This window comes from Ailuropoda melanoleuca, chromosome 2 (genome assembly GCF_002007445.2).
Source record: "Ailuropoda melanoleuca isolate Jingjing chromosome 2, ASM200744v2, whole genome shotgun sequence".
In the NCBI taxonomy this organism is placed as follows: Eukaryota; Metazoa; Chordata; class Mammalia; order Carnivora; family Ursidae; genus Ailuropoda; species Ailuropoda melanoleuca.
The window spans coordinates 10,581,256-10,600,347 of record NC_048219.1 but is presented as its reverse complement, the minus strand read 5'-3'; the positions used below and the strand labels follow the sequence as shown (position 1 = coordinate 10,600,347).

The 19,092-nt window shown below is 52.6% G+C and overlaps 1 protein-coding gene across 3 annotated transcripts; it reads right to left on the bottom strand.

Annotated features, from left to right (window-relative positions):
* Positions 1-1,116: 1,116 nt before the first annotated feature.
* On the bottom strand, positions 1,117-16,294 carry TXLNA (taxilin alpha). Of its 3 annotated transcripts, none has more exons than XM_011228277.3 (11): positions 16,165-16,294; positions 15,381-15,590; positions 14,402-14,740; positions 12,615-12,706; positions 10,123-10,293; positions 8,364-8,558; positions 7,607-7,726; positions 7,298-7,372; positions 6,278-6,370; positions 5,786-5,881; positions 1,117-4,617 (listed from the first exon to the last, which is right to left on the bottom strand). In XM_011228277.3, exons 2-11 carry the CDS (start codon positions 15,556-15,558, stop codon positions 4,291-4,293), a joined length of 1,686 nt encoding a protein of 561 aa, XP_011226579.2. In that variant the 5' UTR covers positions 15,559-15,590; positions 16,165-16,294; the 3' UTR covers positions 1,117-4,290. The 3 variants fall into 3 exon arrangements, with proteins under 3 accessions (XP_011226579.2, XP_011226578.2, XP_011226580.2); XM_011228276.3 differs by having other exon boundaries at positions 16,153-16,288; XM_011228278.3 differs by having other exon boundaries at positions 16,113-16,236.
* Between the last annotated feature and the right edge of the window lie 2,798 nt (positions 16,295-19,092).

Here is a 19,092-nt window from a genome sequence, read left to right as displayed (position 1 = left end):
GATGGGCCAATGCCAAAGGATGCTACCAAGGGCAGAAAGCCCTGAACAGCAGTGATGACAGTGTCCAGACATCCGCTTTTGGGCCTCAACTTGCCTATGCCTAGGTCTCTGGTCTCCTTACCTTATGCCTTCCTCATGGATCTTCCCAATGTCCTATTTCAACACCTTCAGTGGTCCCTCCAGTCCTCTGGATCTAGCCCAGATTCCCTAACCTGGCACATAGGCTCCTGGTGACCTCCTCCTACTACCCTCCGGGGCACGTGCATTTCTAGGTGAACTACTTCACCACTAAATCAAGCTGTCAAACTTCTACCTGCCCTTTGGGTCATAAGGCCCTTTCGGGTGTCCACCCCGCGCTCCTTGCTGAAGGGACAGGGGCTTCCTTTATGGTTCCACAGCACCCCCTTTTCTTTATCTGAAAGTATCTTTTGGGATGTCTGGGCGGCTCAGTTGGTTAAGCATCTGCCTTCAGGGGCGCCTGGGTGGCTCAGTCGTTAAGCGTCTGCCTTCAGCTCAGGCCGTGATCCCGGTGTTATGGGATCGAGCCCTGCATCAGGCTCCTCTGCTGGGAGCCTGCTTCTTCCTCTCCCACTCCCCCTGCTTGTGTTCCCTCTCTCGCTGGCTGTCTCTATCTCTGTCAAATAAATAAATAGAATCTTAAAAAATAAAAAATCTACCTTCAGCTCAGGTCATGATCCCAGGGTCCTGGGATTGAGTCCTGCATCGGGCTCCTTGCTCGGCAGGGAGCCTGTTTCTCCCTCTGCCTGCTGCTCCCCCTGCTTGTGCTCAAATAAATCTTTTTAAAAAGTAAAAAATAAAACTTCTTTCTCCAGGGCACCTGGGGGCTCAGGCAGTAGAGCACGTGATTCTTGATCTAGGTGTGAGTTCAAGTCCCATACTGGGTGTAGAGATTATTTTGATTTTTTAGCGTCATGCCAACTTTGCCAACAGCTCTGCTCAGGCAGCTCAAATGTGGTGACTCCTGGCAGGCAGGGGGCACTCCGGAAGATGCACGTACGGCACAGCCCAAGGCTCTGCCGCGGACCCAGACCAGTCAGTGGTGGCCAGATGGATCCGGAAGCACCAAATGACCACGAAGATCAGTAGAGAAACAAGTAAGGCAACAGACTCTTTATTTAATGTGGTTTAAAATACATCAAAATCAAGTCCCTGGCTGTTGTGAATACCAAAAGGAGACAAAAAAGGGCTGTCAGCACAGCTTTACAACAAATCTGGGCAGCCAGGTCGGGCCATATGGGAAGCAGTTAGAGGGACAGAAGGCAGCACCCCTCCCCCAGGCAGGTGCCCGGCTGTCCCCGGGGTGACCGCCTCCGTGCTGTTCCGGAGGGAGGGCCGGAGCAGCCGCTGCAGTCAGCTCAGCAGGCTTCGGCCTCCCCCGCAGCCGCGGGCGCAGGTCCACCGGCCTCTCCTCAGCCCTCAGCAGAGCCACCGCCATGGCAGCAGAGGAGTGGAAAGAACCATCTTTACAGACAGAACATTCTCTTACAGAAAGTGCCTGAGCTCAGCCCATGGTCCAAAAACCTCATGGAAAACAAATTAAAACAAAGTGCTGCCGATACCTCTCAAGACTGGCGTGCGCGAGGCTGTCAGCCGGACGTGGTCCGAACACAGAGTACTGTCTGCAGGGCCAAGGGCTCTGGGCGGCGAGCCTCTCCGGCAACGGTCCCCTGGAGGAAATGCTAGCAATCTAAGCACCCAACACAGCTCTTGGTCCTAAAACTGAGGTCATGTGCACAGGACCTGCCCCGCTGAGGAAGGCGGTGGCCTTCATCCGACAGGCCACCTTCCCCGCACCTGGCCCAGGCTCCTGGACGGCGAGGGCAGCACCCAGGTAGCTGGGCGGACTTTGGAAAGCATGACAAGCAGAGCAGCTGTAGTGATTAGTGTGATTTGGTCAATGGGGAGAAGACGGAAAGGGTAGACGGGATACTCATCTGTAGCCCGGCCTGGATATCTAGACATGGCTGGAGCGGAGCGCCAAGGTTCTACTCGCCCAGGGCCCGGAGTTTGGATCTGGGAAGCCTGGCTGGGGCCACCTTGCTCACCGTAGCCCCACAGCAACTAGCCTCGGTCTCTGGGGCTGGCTGAGGCACACGGCCGTGACCCCCCCACTCCACAGTGGGCTCCCGCGGCCATCCCCCTCAACCACGGGGGCTCTACGAGGTAGCTGAAGCAAGCACGGCAATCACGTGGGCTACTGCAGGCCTCCCACTCTTCAAACCGGGCAAGCAGAAGCTTGCCTCTTCCCTGTGCTTCCAGAGCCCGGCAAACCCCGTATGGGGTTGGCAGTTCCTGTGTGTCTCAGCCCGACACACAGGCTGGGGGGTGGGGTGGGAGGGGAGGAAAGCCTTATTGGGGAAGGAAAAGGCAGATCCGGGGACTATTCCAGATCCAACCATTCCAGGGGAAAAGGTCTTAGGAAACACTTCTCCACAGGAGAGCAGCAGCTCAGCCAGGGATGGCAAATAGGTGTCAACACTTGTACTGGCTGCTGGGGGTCTGTGAGCTAGATATCCAGGGATTAGCGGGAAACACTCAGAGGCCAGTCAGTAGTACCTGCTACGGGGGCAGAGGAAAACGGGTGTGCCATTCATTTGCCATCTCTGGTCTAAGTCGTAACATGTTTCAGGAGCACTTCGCACTCTTCACAAACCTGTTTGTGGGAGGGATCAAAGGGAAAGGCACGGAGGCGGGCTGGCTGTTGGAAAGGAAGGGACCGGCAGGATAATGAACTAGCTTCAAGGAAACCCAGCAAGAAACAAAAGCTCCACGTCCCGTGCCTCTTGGCCCACGGCTCCCTCAGTGACACTGAAGCCAAGGCCCGGCTGGGGGTGGGTGCAGCAGCTCAAGCCCACCAGAGCCCAGCTTCCCAACCCCTGCCTCGTTCTGCTGTTCCAGAAAACTGCTCTATAGCCTGGTGACTACCGTGGCAAGCGTGCAACCAGCAGAACTTTCAGTCCAGAGCAGCAGGTACTGGGGGTGAGGGGGCACCAGACCCAAATATCTGCAGCCGTTCTGTGATTTCTGAGGCTCGTCAATTGTCAAGTCTCTCTCTGTCCCTCAGCTGTCAGACGAGCCGGGCGCCTCCACACAGGAATGCAATGTCTAGGACATACTTCAGCTTAGTCCTCAGGCAATGGAACCAGGGCAAACCTCAAGGATTGCACATTAAGGGTGGGGTGAGAAGCAGAAACAGACTCCTAAAAGCCAACGGGACAGCTGGGCACGGGGCCCAGCAACTGCCGCATGGAGACGGCAGTGATGGGCGTCAGCGGCGGCCTTCCAGGACTGAAACACGCAGGCAAGCTTGTGGCAAAACCATCAGATGCCCTTCTCTTCCTCCTATCCGCAATCTCATTTCACCGAACAGGAAATCTCAGCACCAACGTGGCAAAGACACCAGGTGGGGTAGTGAGGGTGGGGGGCACTGGAGGGCAACTGCACCAGCACCCCCCTCCTTCCTCAGATCAATACACACACTGTCATGTGCAAAACAAAACAAAACAACCCCCCAAAACAGAAACCTTCAGAAAGCATCCTTTGGGTGATCTCTCGTCAATCATTCGTGCGGGCTAGAGAGGCACCTGTGAATGATAAGGCTACTGAGAAGCATCGCTGGCCTGGTCCTGGCACCGCCCGAGGGCTCCCTAACAATGTGCCAGCCCACGGCAACTTTCTCCAGGTCCCCTGTCCAAAGTGGGACAGCAGTTGGATCCCCAGCTCTGCGGGCCCTGCCCAGGCTCTGCCCAGGGACCCCCTCCTCCGGGTTAAGAGAAGCAAAGGAGCTCCCAGGGGAGCTAGGAGAGCCAGAGCCGCCCAAGCCCTGCTAATGAGGGAAGCGCAGTCAAGGCCTGAGTGTGTCACTGTCACAAGCCCTGAAGGGCAGGAGGGGGGGAGGGGGTCTGAGCCTCAAATCAGGCAGGGGAATGCTCAAGTCACTTGTCCTGCCAGCTCACTGTGACAGCAGCTACAGACGGCAGCTCCTCTTTAAGACTCTTCAGCTCACAGAAGTGCCAGTGACTTCACCCGTACACACCCCCACCTCCAGTGCAAGCCCATGTTACACTTAGAAATGTAGGAGGCCTTGCACATATGCCGTGTGTATGTAGAACTGACCCACAAAATCCAAAACTGCAAAGTGTCAGATGTCAGCCAGGTCGGAGCACCCTGGGCCTCAGCACTGGACTGCTTAGCGGTGGGAGCCTTGCCTGGGCCAGGCCTGGCTGGGCTGCTCGCTCCCTTCCCAGCACGCCCCCCGTGCCAGGTTCCCTAGGCGGTGGTGGAGGTGGGCTCCTGGGGCCCCGCTTGACCGGGTGTTTCTGTGCTCGCTGCTCCAGGGCAGCAAGGAGCTTCTGCGACCCTCAGGGAGCTCAGTGACTGGGCCCCAGGACCCTCACAACCCTGCTCCCTGGACGCACTTGCGGCCTCTGGTCTTCGCTCAGGGCCGCCGTCAGGGAGGAAGCCCTGGCCACCAGCACTCAGGTCCTGTACCCTTTTGTTCAGGTCATTGCGCTCTGTCTGTAGTGCCCGGCAGAGTTTCTCCAGCCGCTGGATTTTCACCTGTAGGCCCTCCAGCTCTTTGTCCCGGAGTGTTTTCTAGGAGCGAAATGGGGCCTTAGTGCCATGCCATCAACCCCCCCACTCCACAGAGTCAGACGGTAGAAAACATTCACACTTGAATGATACTGGGAGCAGACCAGAGCCAAAAGCTGGTCCCCTTCCTAGTGGAACAGCCCTGGTGTGTGCCAAAACCTGGCTGCTGGTAGGGGGCACTGTGGAGCACAGAAGAGGCGTGGCTTGAAGACAACCTCTCCCTCTCTCTCTCCATGTATCTACAGGTGACACAAAGTACGACTTGGCTTTTGGAGCTGATTTCCTTATCTTTTAAAACGGACTACTGGGGCACCTGGGTGGCTCAGTCGGTTAAACATCCGACTCTTGATTTCAGCTCAGGTCACGATCTCAGGGTCCCAAGACTGAGCCCCACCTCGGGCTCTGTGCTCAGCAAGGACCCTGCCTGAGATTCTCTCCTCTTCCAGGCCCTCTGCCCCTCCCCCCTGCTCACACGTGCACCTCTGTGCATGCTCTCGTTCTCTTCAGTCTTTCTTTAAAAGGTTTTGAGAGTGCATTCGCATGTGCACAAGGCGGGGGGGAGGGCAGAGAGACAAGCAGACTCCCCGCTGAGCGGGGAGCTCAACTTGGGCCGATCCAGGACCCTAGCTCGTGACCTCAGCTGAAGTCAGATGTCAAGATGCTTTACCAACTGAGCCACCCAGGTGCCCCTAGATGAATATCTTTAAAAAAAAAAAAAAAAAAGAGACTACTGACATCAACCTCACAGATCGCGAGAAGGTTCAATGAACTGGCATTGCCTAAAACATCCAGGCGGGTCTAATAAATAGCAGCTACTCCAGCAATTCGTTCCTTTCTCCTGCATCTCAAACCACGAAATCAAAGTAGCTGGGCTACTCTGCATATGAGCTGTGCGCATCACGGGTACCCTTGGTTTTTCGGTTCTTGTATTTCTTTCTTTCGTTTGTTCTCTTTGCTTCTACTGCAGACCTACCCCTGGGCTCACCATCTCCCAGCGGGTGACAGCTGGCAGTGCCTTTGCACCTGGACAGATGGACACATGAGTCCCAGCTCCATCTCATGCCAGCTTCATGACTTACTGGCAGAATATAGAGGAAAGGGCCTAACACTCAAACCCACCTCCCCCCCCACCCCGGCCCGGCTCCCCAGCTGCAGAGCACACACAGCCCACCTCCTCAGCCATCTCGAGCAGGGCCTTGTTGCTGCTCTCCCACCGGGACCGGTACATGGTGGTTTCTTTCTCCAGCTTCTTGATCTTCTTAGTCATCTGGGTTATGGGACAGACAGAAGGAAATGACCAGGGGGCCAGACCATCTGTGCATCTGTGTCTCCAAGGGGGGGGGGAACAGTCCCAAGGGGGCAAGATATTACAGGGCGCAGTCAGTGCTTTTGGTGCCACCTCGGGACATCTCAAAGTAAATGCCACCACCACCAACAGGGAATGACAAGGCTGCCCCTTCTCCAGGACAAACCTGAAGGATGCACTTATCAGTGATGCTTCCTTGAGAGGCGGGGAAAGACTCTGATCCCTCCTTACAGCCCATCCTTGGTATCAATCACATTGTTACTGTCAACAGCCCCCCACGAGGCACCTCAGGGGCTGGGGCTTCTTGAAGCAGGCCCCGTGTGCCCCTGCAGCCACACCCAGCCTGGACACTGTTACCTTTTCCATCTCCTGTTTGAATGTGGTGAACACCTCACTGCTTTTGGAAAGGGTGTTCTGGAATTCCTCAAACTTCTCTGTGTAAAGGGCAAGCTGAGTGAGAAAGAAGCCCAGAGATAAGATTAGGCCTCTGGAGGGCACTTCTGGTTAACATAGACCCATTCTTGGACCTTGGACCCAACACTTACTACTGAGATACCATCTTTCTTTTTTTAAACAATTTTATTTATTTGACAGAAAGAGTGAGCACATAAGCAGGGAGAATGGCAGAGGGAGAGGGAGAAGCAGGCACCCCGCTGAACAGGGAGCTAGACTCGGGGCTCGACCCAGGACCCGAGGATCATGACCTGAGCCGAAGGCAGCCGCTTAACCAAATGAGCCACTCACGTGCCCGAGATACCATTTTTCTTTAAAACAAAACAAAAACTATGTATTTGGAACGACAGAATCCAAAATGTTAGGCCTAGAAAGCAGGATTGGGGGTGACTTATATTTTGCCTCTATGTATGTTTTCAAACTTTTCTTCTGAAAATAAGTACAATTAAATGTAGGGGCCCCTGGGTGGCACAGCGGTTAAGCGGCTGCCTTCGGCTCAGGGCGTGATCCCAGCGTTATGGGATTGGGCCCTACATCAGGCTCCTCCGCTATGAGCCTGCTTCTTCCTCTCCCACTCCCCCTGCTTGTGTTCCCTCTCTCGCTGGCTGTTTCTATCTCTGTCAAATAAATAAATAAAATCTTTTAAAAAAACAAAGTACAATTAAATGTAATTAAAAACACCTTTTCCGTCCCTGACTCCTCAAATGCAGCACAACACTTCCAACTAGCAACGAAGTCCTTCAAGCTCACCTAGCCACCTGGTCACCACCACAGGTGCTGGGCAGATCCAGAGAGAACAAAGGCTCAGCAAGGTCACACAGCAGTCAAGGTGGTCCTAGAACGAGGGTCCCATTTCCCTCCCCCAGGATGGGGGCCCAGCGAGGGGACCTCAGAGGCACAGGATCAGGACCCACTCTTCCTCACCTGCTGCTTCAGGTGGGTCTCCTGCTGCTTCATCAGCTCACACATCCTCTGGGACTCCACTGCCTCTTTGAGGAGCTGTTTCCAAGATAGGACCCCAGATCCTGTCAGAAGCCCCTAGAGGCTGTTTGGCCTTTTTTTAGCCATACACCCCAGGACCCGCTGAAGCTCCCTGCTCTCTGACTGCTATCTGCGGAAGCGGCGTCCTGGTCTGGCCAGGAAGCAACTCTCCCTGACAAACTCGACTAGGAGCTGAGCCAGAGCCCAACCCGCCCCCTCCCAGACTCCCCGCCCTCAGGGCCCGAGCCTCACAAAATCCTTCTCCCGCTGGTGCCTCTCCTCCGCCTCCTTCAGCAGCTCCTGCGCCTGCTGGAGCTTGGCGTCCACCAGCTGCTGCTGCAGGTCCTTGTGTTTGAAGACTTTGTCGATATGCTGTAGGAGAGCATGGCGGGAGGGCCACCGGTCAGCAGCTCCCTTTCTCAGGGAGCCTGGTGGTGGCAGGGACGTCCCATCTGCAGAGACCAGGGTCCCCAGCCTCCCCTCTCACTGTGACACACTGGACTCTGCATGTGGCACAGCACGTGGGCTCCAAGCCCCTGGAAGGTCTACTTCGCAACCTCACCCTGATTCTCTCCAGTCAGTCCTGGGTGTGCACCGGGATGAAATCGGCCCCAGGAAGCCAAGTGGTAAATACACTCAAACCTCCAGCCCCAAGGAGATCACTCCGCTGGGCTAACCACTCTCACTTTTGTAGCCCGACTCCTTCGTAAATGGGAAAAAAAGGACAAAAACGACACCTCCACCAATGCAACAGCTCAGCCCTGTCGGCAAAGATCTGCCCCATCTAAAGGCAAGACTAGCTGTGTGAATTCCAAGGCAGTCCTCGCTGCCGGAAGGGCCCTGGGAGCCGGGAACGGGTGCGAGAGCAGGAGTGGGCAGGAGGCAGTAGACTCAGTGTGGCTTCAAAGGTCAAAGCAGCGGAGAAAGGCACGTGGGGACGTCACCTCTGTTCTGGCTAGGAAAGGAAAGGTGGCCTGGTGGTGGGTGTGGGCCGTGCAGGATGCCTTACCTCCTCCCGCAGCTCGTACTGCTCGATCAGCTTCTTGAGCCTCTCCGCCAGCTCCATGTTCTCCTGGCGCAGCTTGGAGTTGCGCTCATTGTGCTGTTCCATCTGCAGCTGAATGTCATTCAGCGTCACTTGGAAGTGTGAGGTCACCTCTTTGCGCTTCTCCTCTTCCTCCCGGGCCCGCTGCACACCTTCTTCCTGGGCAGAGAAGTCAGCCCCAGCTCCATCACCTGCAGCTCCCCAGCCAGCCATGGTCTGTACCAACAACCCTCCCTGCTCTCAGAATGAGGAGCAGCCAGGTTCCAAGATGTCATGCGTTGGGGGCTCCCAATGGACCCCTCTGTCTACCAGGTGACAGCAAGGGAGAGATTCTCTCCCTGGAAAGATGCAGGCATACACCTAAGTGCCATTCTAGAGCGACCTGGATCTCCCGAAGCCCATTCTCCCAGACCTCAGGTTAAGCAGTCTTGCTTCTGCGCTTTCATTTCTCACCTCTCACTCCCCGCCCCCGACCAACTAGTTAAAATTCAGTAGTACCCAGGGTTGGCAAGACTGTGCAGAATCAGGCATGCAGATAGTACTGGTGGGAAGGTAATCTGGCAAAATCTATTAAAATTTACAATGTGCACACTCTTTAACCCAGACGCTTCACTTCTGAGGTTTATCCTATGGATACATTGTATACGAGTCGGGGACGTATACAACAAGAACTTCCACTAAACCACCCAGCAATTCCTTAACTAGGGCACTGATAGAATACAGGATATGCATACAACAATGCTATCAAACAGAATGAGACAGACCTAAATAAACTGAGAGGAAAAGAGAGCTATGCATTCTGGGAGGTGAGAAGACAGAACAGGAAATGAAACGATGCATGTATGAGCTCTGTTTAGAGAAGCCTACGTAGGATCACGTATGGACGCAGGCAAGCCTGTAGGCTGTACTTCAACACACGCATAAGTAGGTTACTTCCCAGTGGTTTCTGCTGGACACTGGAGTTGAGGGGGAGGGGCAATTGTCACCTTTGAATCTCTCATACCAAGTTTATATTAAAGTTGAAATGTTGTCAAAGACAAACTAAAAATGAGCAAAACACATTGCAAAACACCATATATTCACAGACCTAAATTTGTAAGAAATAGAGAAAGGATCCATATACAAAAACCACCCAGAGGTCATAGCAGTGACTGGGCTTTAACCAGACTAACCCCGCCCCAGGAGAAGCAGAATGAAGAGAAAAGACCCAGCATCCCAGACGGACCAAGGCTGGGAGAGGAGCTGCCCGCCAGCACTGGACCCTGGCTTACCTACGGACTGCCAGCAAACTGAAAAATACCGAATCTCTGCCTCCCGGGCTCCCTTAGCATCTCAGCCCTCACCTTACCTGACACGAATACGGGTCAAGTGGTTATAAGAAGCTGACTCTAAGGTAGGACGTTACTGGGGACATCTATTTCTCTGCCAAAAGTCCATGCAGCTGCTTTTTTTTTTTTTTTTTTAAGATTTTATTTATTTGAGAGAGACAGAGATAGCCACAGAGAGCACAAGCAGGGACAAGAGGGAGAAACAGGCTCCCTGCTGAGGGGGGACTTGATCCCAGGACCCGAGATCACGACTTGAGCCGAATGCAGACTGTCTAACCGACTGAGCCACCCAGGCGCCTCCCTTTACCACCCCGCCCCTGTGCTACTTTTTAAGGGGAAAGCCCACCAAAGAAAAGTGGAAGTCAAGGGAAGCAGAGTCACAGGGGCTGGCCCACCTTGAGGGAGCGGTTGTGGCGCTGGAGCTCCCGGCACAGGCTCTCCAGCTTGCTGCGGGCCAGCACGGCCTTGCTGTGCTCCCCGCGCAGGTGGTCCTTCTCCTGCACCAGCTGGCTCTGCTTCTTCTGCAGCAGCTTCATCTGCTTCTGGGAGTTCCGATGCTCCTCCAGCTGAGGACGGGCAAGGCAAGCAAGTGCCGTGGGGGGCTCTTCCCCAGGGACCCCGGCCCTCTCCCGACTCCAGCTGTTAACAGCTCCTGCCGGACACTGTGCGGGCGCTTTACGCACTGCTCCGATAACCCCGAGGGCCCCATCGCAAGGATACAGAAATGGGCCCTTGGGACAAGCAGGGGTGCAAAGGCTGCAGACCCCAGCCTCCCTCTGCTCTGACTCCAGAGACAAAGTTCTCAAGACTCTCAACTCTTGGGACGCTCATGCCCTGAGATGAGACCCCCCCATCACTCCCTCTCACTCTCCGAAATTCAGCACATTTCTCTCCTCAGTGTGATGGCTATTAACATTTTGGCCTTTTCATTATGGACAGATCTTAACCTCCTCCTCAGACCCCGACCTCCCCCCAGATCAGCTACCGTCCCGTGAGCTCATTCAATGTTAATACAGTGCGACTCAATTATGTAATGACAACTCTTCCAGTGGCCACATTAAAAAGGAGATGAAATTAACACCAGTAAAATATTTACTTAATCTAATATGTGAATATTATAATATTCAACCTGAAATCAATGTAAAAAAATTTGAGTATTTTATCCTTCCCCTTTTCCTTACGTGTTTGAAATCCAATGCGTGCACATCCAAATCCAGAGTAGCCACATGTCAACCGGCTGGTGCCTACTGTCCCGGTCAGATCCAGGTTTTGTCATCACCCAGAAGCACACACACCTCCATTATCTCATCCCAGGGCAGGACCACTATCACCTATCATTCTAGCTCCTTCCCTCCAAAATCTGTGGTCCCAGAAAGTCTACCATATTGGACCTCCAACCCAATGACCCAACCATCCTTTCACTTTCCTTGAATTCTCCTTTAAATAATCACTGACCTTACCCCTCAACTCCCATGCCCCTTTTTCCTAGCAGAACTCCAACCCTGATATGATATACCAGCCTTCTGATTCCTCTGCACTGGCACTGAAGCAGCCTTGCCCGAAGCATCTCACTTTAAATTTGTGACCACCCCTTTGGGGCAGACCCTTGTCTGCCATGCGGCCCAACTATATTCCTTATGTTATTCACACTCCTCTTCCAGAGAACTATTTCATCCTCCTTTCAACTTTCCTCTGCCCCAGAAACAACTATCTTTTTCATTTCCCTGAGAATGGAAGCAACCAGAGGCAAAGGGGCACAAGCTCCACTTCTGGCCACCCACCTCCACCTGCCCTCTCCTCCAGCCACCAGGACCCAGCCGTGCTTCCTACCACGGCCCGCCCTCTCGCTCTGGCCCTTACCTCCTCGTCTACTTGAGAACATCACTCTAGTGACTCAGTTCCTCCTCTCTTCATCCATCTTTCCCTGGCTGGCTCATTCTGAAGGGGTGGTATCTTTTTCATATCCTGTCCCTTATTTAATCATTGTAATAACCCCATTAGGCAGGTGTGATTTCCCCAATTTTACAAATAAGAAAAACTCCCTATAGGAGAATTCCAGCTAATAAGTGTGAATGGAGTGAAAGAAGTTAAAAATAGGTAATTAGGAAATGACTTTCAGTGGATGAATCCATTCATTCAAATTCTAATGGCAACCTGACAAAGAAGGAACCTGGCTGGCCCCACCTGAACCCAGTGGACAATCTTCCATCACTAGAAGTGGGAGAAGCACACTGTTTCTCTACAGAGTACCACTTACGAAGAATTCTTATCAAGAGTTGAACCTGCATTGGATCAAGCTTCTAGAGCTAATTTCCACTTTATCTACAGGAACTAAGGCAAGTTAAATGCCACCACAGACTGAGAAAGTGAGATACCCTATAGGACAAATGATCTGCATAAGTCAATGTCAGGAGAAAAAGGTTGGCTGTAAGATGAGGACTGTTTTGGAGTAAAAGGAAAAAAGTTGTACGGACCCAATGTATTAAATGGACCTCCTTTAGACCCTGATTTGATCAAATGGACATTAAACAACTGGAGAAATATGCGTATTAGAGAATATCACGTGCTCAGCGCTAATTTTAAGTGTCAGGATGGTGCTGTGCATTTCCACATTTTGGGGAGATGCACACTGAAGCACACAGGTGTGAGATGACATGGGGCCAGGAGCCAGGGTTCTACTACTGGAATGCAAAGGGTCTCCTCTTACTGTCGGCCTGGAAGAGGCCAGCTGGGACTTGACTCCCCACGTAACAGATGGGGAAAAGGCTCAGAGAGAGGCTGAACAGGAATTAAGCCACCCACCTGCCCCTGCACCCTCAACCCCATGCCAGGTGGCCTGCTGACTTTCTGAGGCAGGGCGGGTGCAAGGAGAAGGGGGAGAACTGACCAGTTCAGCATACTTCTTGCACAGAGCTGCCAGCTTCTCCTCTGGGGTGCTCAGCGTGTTCAATGTCTGCATCAGCAATGTGATCTCCTTCCCTGCAAAGCACAGGAAGCGAAAGCATGTACCCTCTTCTCTGGGGACCTCCCCAGGCCTCGGTCCACACTCTTAGGCCTGGAGACAGCCCTCCACAATTATGCTTTATATTGTCGGTTGAACTGGCTGCCGTCCGGTCAGACCGTGTGCTTCATGAGGGTGGCCGCCAACTTACTCCTGCCTATTGCTGTGGCCCCAGTGCTGCCCGGTCCTGTCTCTAGCGCCCATCTTGGAGGATGTGCTCAACAAACGCTTGACAAATGACTGAGGCTGTGTGGACACTCTGTGGTGAACACTGGGGGGGTGGGGTGGGAGAAAAAACCTGTCTGCTCTACCAGCAGGAGAAAAAAAGACATCCCGTTGGCCAATTAAGTGCTACTGTGTCGATACGAGGAAGGCCCTTCTGAAAGAGGACACAGGCAAAAAAGGACTAGGTCTCCCTCAGAACTACTAAAGTCTTGTCAACAGAGGCAGCCAAACAGTGAACTTTATTTAATTGTTCCCTCCCAGTGAACTTTAAAACGAATACATCTTCCAATATTTCATCCCAAGATTAAGAAACAACAAAAACAAAAAACCCTCTTTCAATTAGGATGACAGGCAGAGGCTGCAGATGTGAGGACTAAGACATGGGTATATCACTTAATTTTGATTCTTTAACACTCACACTAGCCCCTCCCCCATAACTTTCTCTCACTGTCTGTGCCTGAGTCAAGGGGTCTTCCTTCTGTCTCCTTGGAGGGCTGCTGAACATAGCACAGCACCAAGCTCCTGAAGCGTCGACCCCAAGAGGCTCGAAAGATCAGTGTGGAGACTGCAAAGCACTGGCACACAGGCCAAATCCAACCCACACGTGGGTTTTGTTTGGCTCCGAGCATATTAGTCACCAATTGTTAAAAATCCAGAGAGAGTTCACGTAACTCTGCATAAAAGAAACGGAAAAAAGAAAAAAAAAAAAAAAGGCTGGCTACACTTAGCCTGTAGTGTTACATGCTATCAGCATGCTGGGACCAGATGGCAATCACCCCTTTGGATGCAGCAGGCAATGTCTTATCCTCATAGGATCACTTGTCTAACTTGGCTTATCTGAGTTTTCAACCCTGGTCTAGTCCAAATCTTACTGTAAAGAAGTGAAAACTAAGGACCAGAAATGACAAAGGTCTTGCCCAAGTTCACAGAGCAGGTTAGAAATAGTGTTGGTTGGGGCGCCTGGGTGGCTCAGCTGTTAAGCGTCTGCTTTCAGCTCAGGTCATGATCCCAGGGTCCTGAGATTGAGCCCGGCATCAGGCTCCCCACTCGGCGGGAAGCCTGCTTCTCCCTCTCACACTTCCCTTGCTTGTGTTTCCTCTCTCGCTGTCTCTCTCTGTCAAATCAATAAATAAAATCTTAAAGGAAAAAAAAAAAATAGTGTTGGTTGACCCAGGAGCCCACCCAGACCTCCTGCTCCCCAGTTTCTCAAAGATCAAGCAGGCTAGATTTCGGTTCCCATCTACTCCCGAGGCCAGAAGCCCCTGTGCAGTGAACAACCTACATGCCTCTGTTCTATGGCCCACAACCCTGGCTTGGCTCAAACTAATGTGACCTGCTGTTCTGTAAAGTAGTTTCCTCTGAATCTTGGCAGAGCAGGTTAGCCCAAGGAATGTCAGGTCCAAACTCCCCTGCCTCACCAGCCTCCCCAATAGCTGCCCTCTGCTCACCCAGACCCTTGGCTTTCTTCTTCTCCTGCGGCCTTCGGTGATCTCGGTCTCCGACCTCGTCACTTGCCCGGATCTCATCTGTGCCCGGCTCTCCCTTGGAGGTCTCCTTCTCACCATTGACTACTGGGGTCTCTGGCTCTGGCTCCCCATTCCGTGAAGCATAAGTCCGGGGCTTGTCTGCATCTTCCGGTTCAGCAGGCTCACCCTGTGCCCCATCCTCACCTGGGCCCCCCTGATTGTTGTCCACACAGTATGTACTCAGGATGTCTTCCAACTGGCGGCTCAGCTCCTCAGAGACATCACGGAGGGCCCCGGACTGAGCAGTTTTGGCTTGTGCTCCTACAGCAGGACAGGATGAGGGGCAGAATGAGAGACAAGATGGTTATTCCACTGGCTGCAACTTTTCAGGCCCAAACTTACTGGTTCGGGTTAAATGTTGCCTACCTTCTTTAAGCCGCGGTTTATTCACCTATGAAATGATATAATTATTTCCCACTACTGCCCACCATGTCTTTTATGTGAAAAAAGTGAAGGAAATAAAGCATCCAGCACATACGGATGGCATGTACCTGGAGCTCAACATCTAGTCCATCCCCTTCTCCTCCCCGCAAGTCATTTCTGGCTATTAAAAAAGTTCCAGGAAGGCCCCCAATAAGAAGAGCAGTTACCCACTGGTGGAGGCGTTTCTCACCTCGGCTGGCTGCTTGAGTGTCTTATCTGACTGCCACCTGATTTAACCCTGTCAGAGCCTTCTCTCAAGACCTCAGTTCTTGTGCTTAGAGTAGGAGCTTCTACCGACCCCCGCCCCGCCCCGGGGAACCGCGGATCTGGGGGTGGCACAGACTCAGCGCCGTCCTCCTCTCAGTCTACACGTCCTCCTTCCTGGGTAAACAGCGGCAGAGGCCTCGAACTCCAGAAGCTACCCCGGCGCACCACAAACTCCTCCCCCCGCCCGCTGGAAAGCAGAGCTGGCACACACCCTCAGTCTTCCCCGGAGCCTGGCTGGAGGAACCTTCGGCTTCTGTCGCAGGAGCCGGCTGGCTGGGCCGCCCCTGGCCTCCCTCTGGTCCTGCTTCCGCTTGCCCCGGGTTGCTTTTTGGGTTGGAGGTGTTGCCCGACTGCTTGGCAGCCCCATTCTTTTTGTCTTGGTTCTTCATTGTGGTTTGCAAAGCTAGGCTGGGAGCAGATCCTACAGAAACAAGCACACGCGCTATTTTCCCGACTTCGAAATTCTTCACAGCTGGGAGTCCCAATACCGGGTGCACAAAGCTTCCTAGAACACACCGGCCGGCCTTCACCGGAGGGAGTCAACGGTTCTGTCTCAGGCCGGTGAGGGAAGGACGGCGCGCCCAGGCAGGTTTTCGGGGCGCCGCTCCAGAAGCGGGGCAGGCGAGGCCTCCTTTTTCTCGAAGCCGCTTCCCGGCACTACACGGCCCCCTCACCACAGGCAGAGCGCGGGATAGGCTCAGGGCAGGAGACTGACGTGGCGGGACGCTGGATTCCCATCCCTCCCCCGGCCCCCAGGCCCCACGTGGGCCCCCGCGCGCGCAGCCACCCACGCCCCGCGCGCCCTCCAGCCGCGCGCACCGCCCGCCCGCGGCATGCGCACAGGCCGCAGCCCTGCCCCCCTTCCCCCCTCCCCCGGCCCGCGCCCTTGCGCGGAATCGGCAGGATTCCCCATCACTGGCCGACGGCGTTCAGGCCCACTGACCCTCTGGCCGCCTCGTCCGCCCAGCCTCCGCGACACGCACCTCACCGCCTACCTCCCGAAAGCGTCGCCCGCTCTGGCCTCGCACCGGAAACCCTGGGTAACCGCTGCTGGCCGAGCCGCCTGCTCCTGCCGCAGCCAATCAATAGCCGACGCTCTCGCGGGGCTTGCTGGGAAAGATGAAGCGAAGGCGGCCTCTGAGGCGGGTGAGTTGGGAAGGCGGGGGAGGGAGAGGACTACTCCTCCCGCCATGCACCGGGGCTGACCCGGACTCCCCAGGTGCAGTAGAAAGGACTTTAGTTCTGGGAGCCGGATACCCAAGAGGTCTGAAAGGAGCTAGTCATTCTGCACAAATACTCGAGTCCGTTTCCTTCCCGTCGTGCAGAAGTTGTGATTCAGGTCCAAAGACCTGCGACGGGCTGTTCTTTCCTGTACGCCCCCACCAACCCTCAACCCTCTGCTGTGAATATCTGTGACTAGGAACTCTGAGGACAAGAAATAAAGTATTGGGCTGGGAATCAGGGGACCTGTATTCCAGTCCTAACCTCGTCGCTAATTTGCCATGTGACCGGACATTCTTTTCTCTCCCAGGGCTTCAGTTTCCGTATTCAAATGAAAACTTTTCATAACAATAATTCTTTGAGTGCTTACAGTGTGCTTTCCCATCTACTAGCTTAATCCTCACAACTACTTAAGATCAGTACTATTTGTTATTCCCATTTGAATCTGAGGACGGTAAGGCAAAAGTTACTTGTCCCATCGTTATTGAGTAGTGTGAGCGGGAATTCAAAACCAGGAAGCCTGGCACAGTACCCATTTTAACTCCTGGACTACCCTGATTGGTACCCAGAAGAAATAACCATGGCACCCTTTCCCTGAGGATGAGTCAAGGTAATTTCGTGAAATTTTTCCCCTCCCCGCCCCCAACTCTCCCTTACCAGCCTGAGTCCCTCTTTGGAAGGAACTGAGGGGGCTCTGCAGGAAGTTTGGCTTCAGCAGATTCCTGAGTTTTTTCTCTGACTGGCCCACCCTCTACAAAATCCGAGTTGCATTGGGGCTAAAGGGGGAAAACCCAAACTTTCTACAAATGTGAGATCACAGTTCTTTATTCAGCTGCTTATAGACAATGAAGTAAAAGCCAACAACCCATGTGCCTGGAATTTAATGTGTAAATGGTTTGGCATTTTCCAGCCAATCCTGCCCATGTCCTCTTTTTTGCTTCCCACTATACTTATTACTATTTCCAGGATTTCCCTGTTTTTGCAGTTGCTATTCCAGCTTCCAAAATGCCCTGACAAAACCATTGAGGTCCAGCACAAAGGTCACTTTAGAGCCCTTCCCAGTGCTCTGCAGTCTGTCCCAGCTCCCTAGGTCTGGATAGAGCTCTGTAACAGCATATGTAGTGATATGTTGAAATCATTTGCTTACAAGTCAGTGAACATTACAGGAACTGTTGGCAAAATTGTAGTCCTAAAGCCTAGCATCAGTCTGGGGCAGTGAAGGCAGAGAATGAAATTGTGCAAATTGAGCACTGTTTTGTGGCTCCTAAGAATGTTCAGTATTTTCCCCAGTTAGACCTAAAGGCAGTGCTCTTCCCCATCCCGTAGTCTGATGTTTACCAGGTAACCTTGAGAGTATGGTATAATAGTATAAAGGTGGAACTCAAGCCAGAAATATTTGGAATCCAGGTGTCTCTGAACTAAGGCCCTGATTATTTCCAAAAAACATGTTGGAAATCTCTTGAGGTAACACATAATTAGGCCTTGATGGCTTCCCATGGGAAGAGGGTGTTCTAGGCAGAGATAAAGAAGATAATAAGAACAGGTGTGTGGGGGGTAAAGGGTAGAATGGTGTAGCTAGAAGGATCAACAGTGGCCTACAGGAGCCAGCTGGATAATGAGCAGGCAGGCAAGGAATAAGAAAATTTGCAAAACGTGGGTTAAAGGTTATTTTCTCCTTTGCTATAAAAGAAAATAGCAACAACATTAACATTTTCCGGAGTCAGCTGGGATTCCATTGGGAATGGTGGGGATTGTGGCAGAATAGAGCTCTTGCAGATTGTCTTCAAGCAGAAACTCAGATCCAGTAGTGCCAGACAGAGCTTTTAAAAAATGTTCGCAATGAATGAAACATACTCTATCACCCAACCAAAACCCTCCTTTTAGGTTGAATCAGCTTTTTGGCTGGTTGTTTGTAATCTCTGTCCTAGGAATTGACATAAATTGGAGAAGTTCGTACGACCCCAGTGGCTCAAAGGGCTGTTAAGTGGAACTGATGAAATGATGTCAAAATCCTGTAGAGAAACTCTAGAAAATGCAAACTAAACTACTGTGACAGAACACAGATCAGTGTTCTGGGGGTTGGGTGGGAAGGAGGGACTCCACAAGGGCATGTGGAAACTTCTGGAAGTGATGGATATGTTCACTATCTTGATTGTGGTGATGGTTTCATGGGTGTGTATGTCAAAACTTATCAAATTGTACATTTTAAATATGTGCCATTTACTGTATCTCAATTGTATTTCAATAAAGCTGAGTAAAAAAAATTCTTAGGGTTCCTGAGTGGTCAGCTAAGCGTCTGACTCTTGATCTCAGCTCAGGTCTTGATCTTAGGATTGTTTTTGAGTTTCAGCCCCGTGTTGGGTGTGGAGCCTACTTAAAAGAAATTCTTGGGGTGCCTCGGTGGCTCCGTTGGTTAAGCATCTGCCTTCGGTTCAGGTCATGGGCTCAGATTATGATCTTGGGGTCCTGGGATTGGCCAGGGGTCGAGCTCCCTGCTCATTGGGGAATCTGCTTCTGCCCCTTCCCCCAGCTCGTGCACTCTCAATCTCTCAAATGAATAAACAAAATCTTTAAAAAAAAAAATTCTTATAAGCAGGAGCAGGCTGCTGCAATCCTAATTCCACTGTTAGGCCACACGTTTAAATACCCTTACTTCATGCACTTCCAAAAAATCCAGTTTAGGATGATTCAAAAGAAGACGA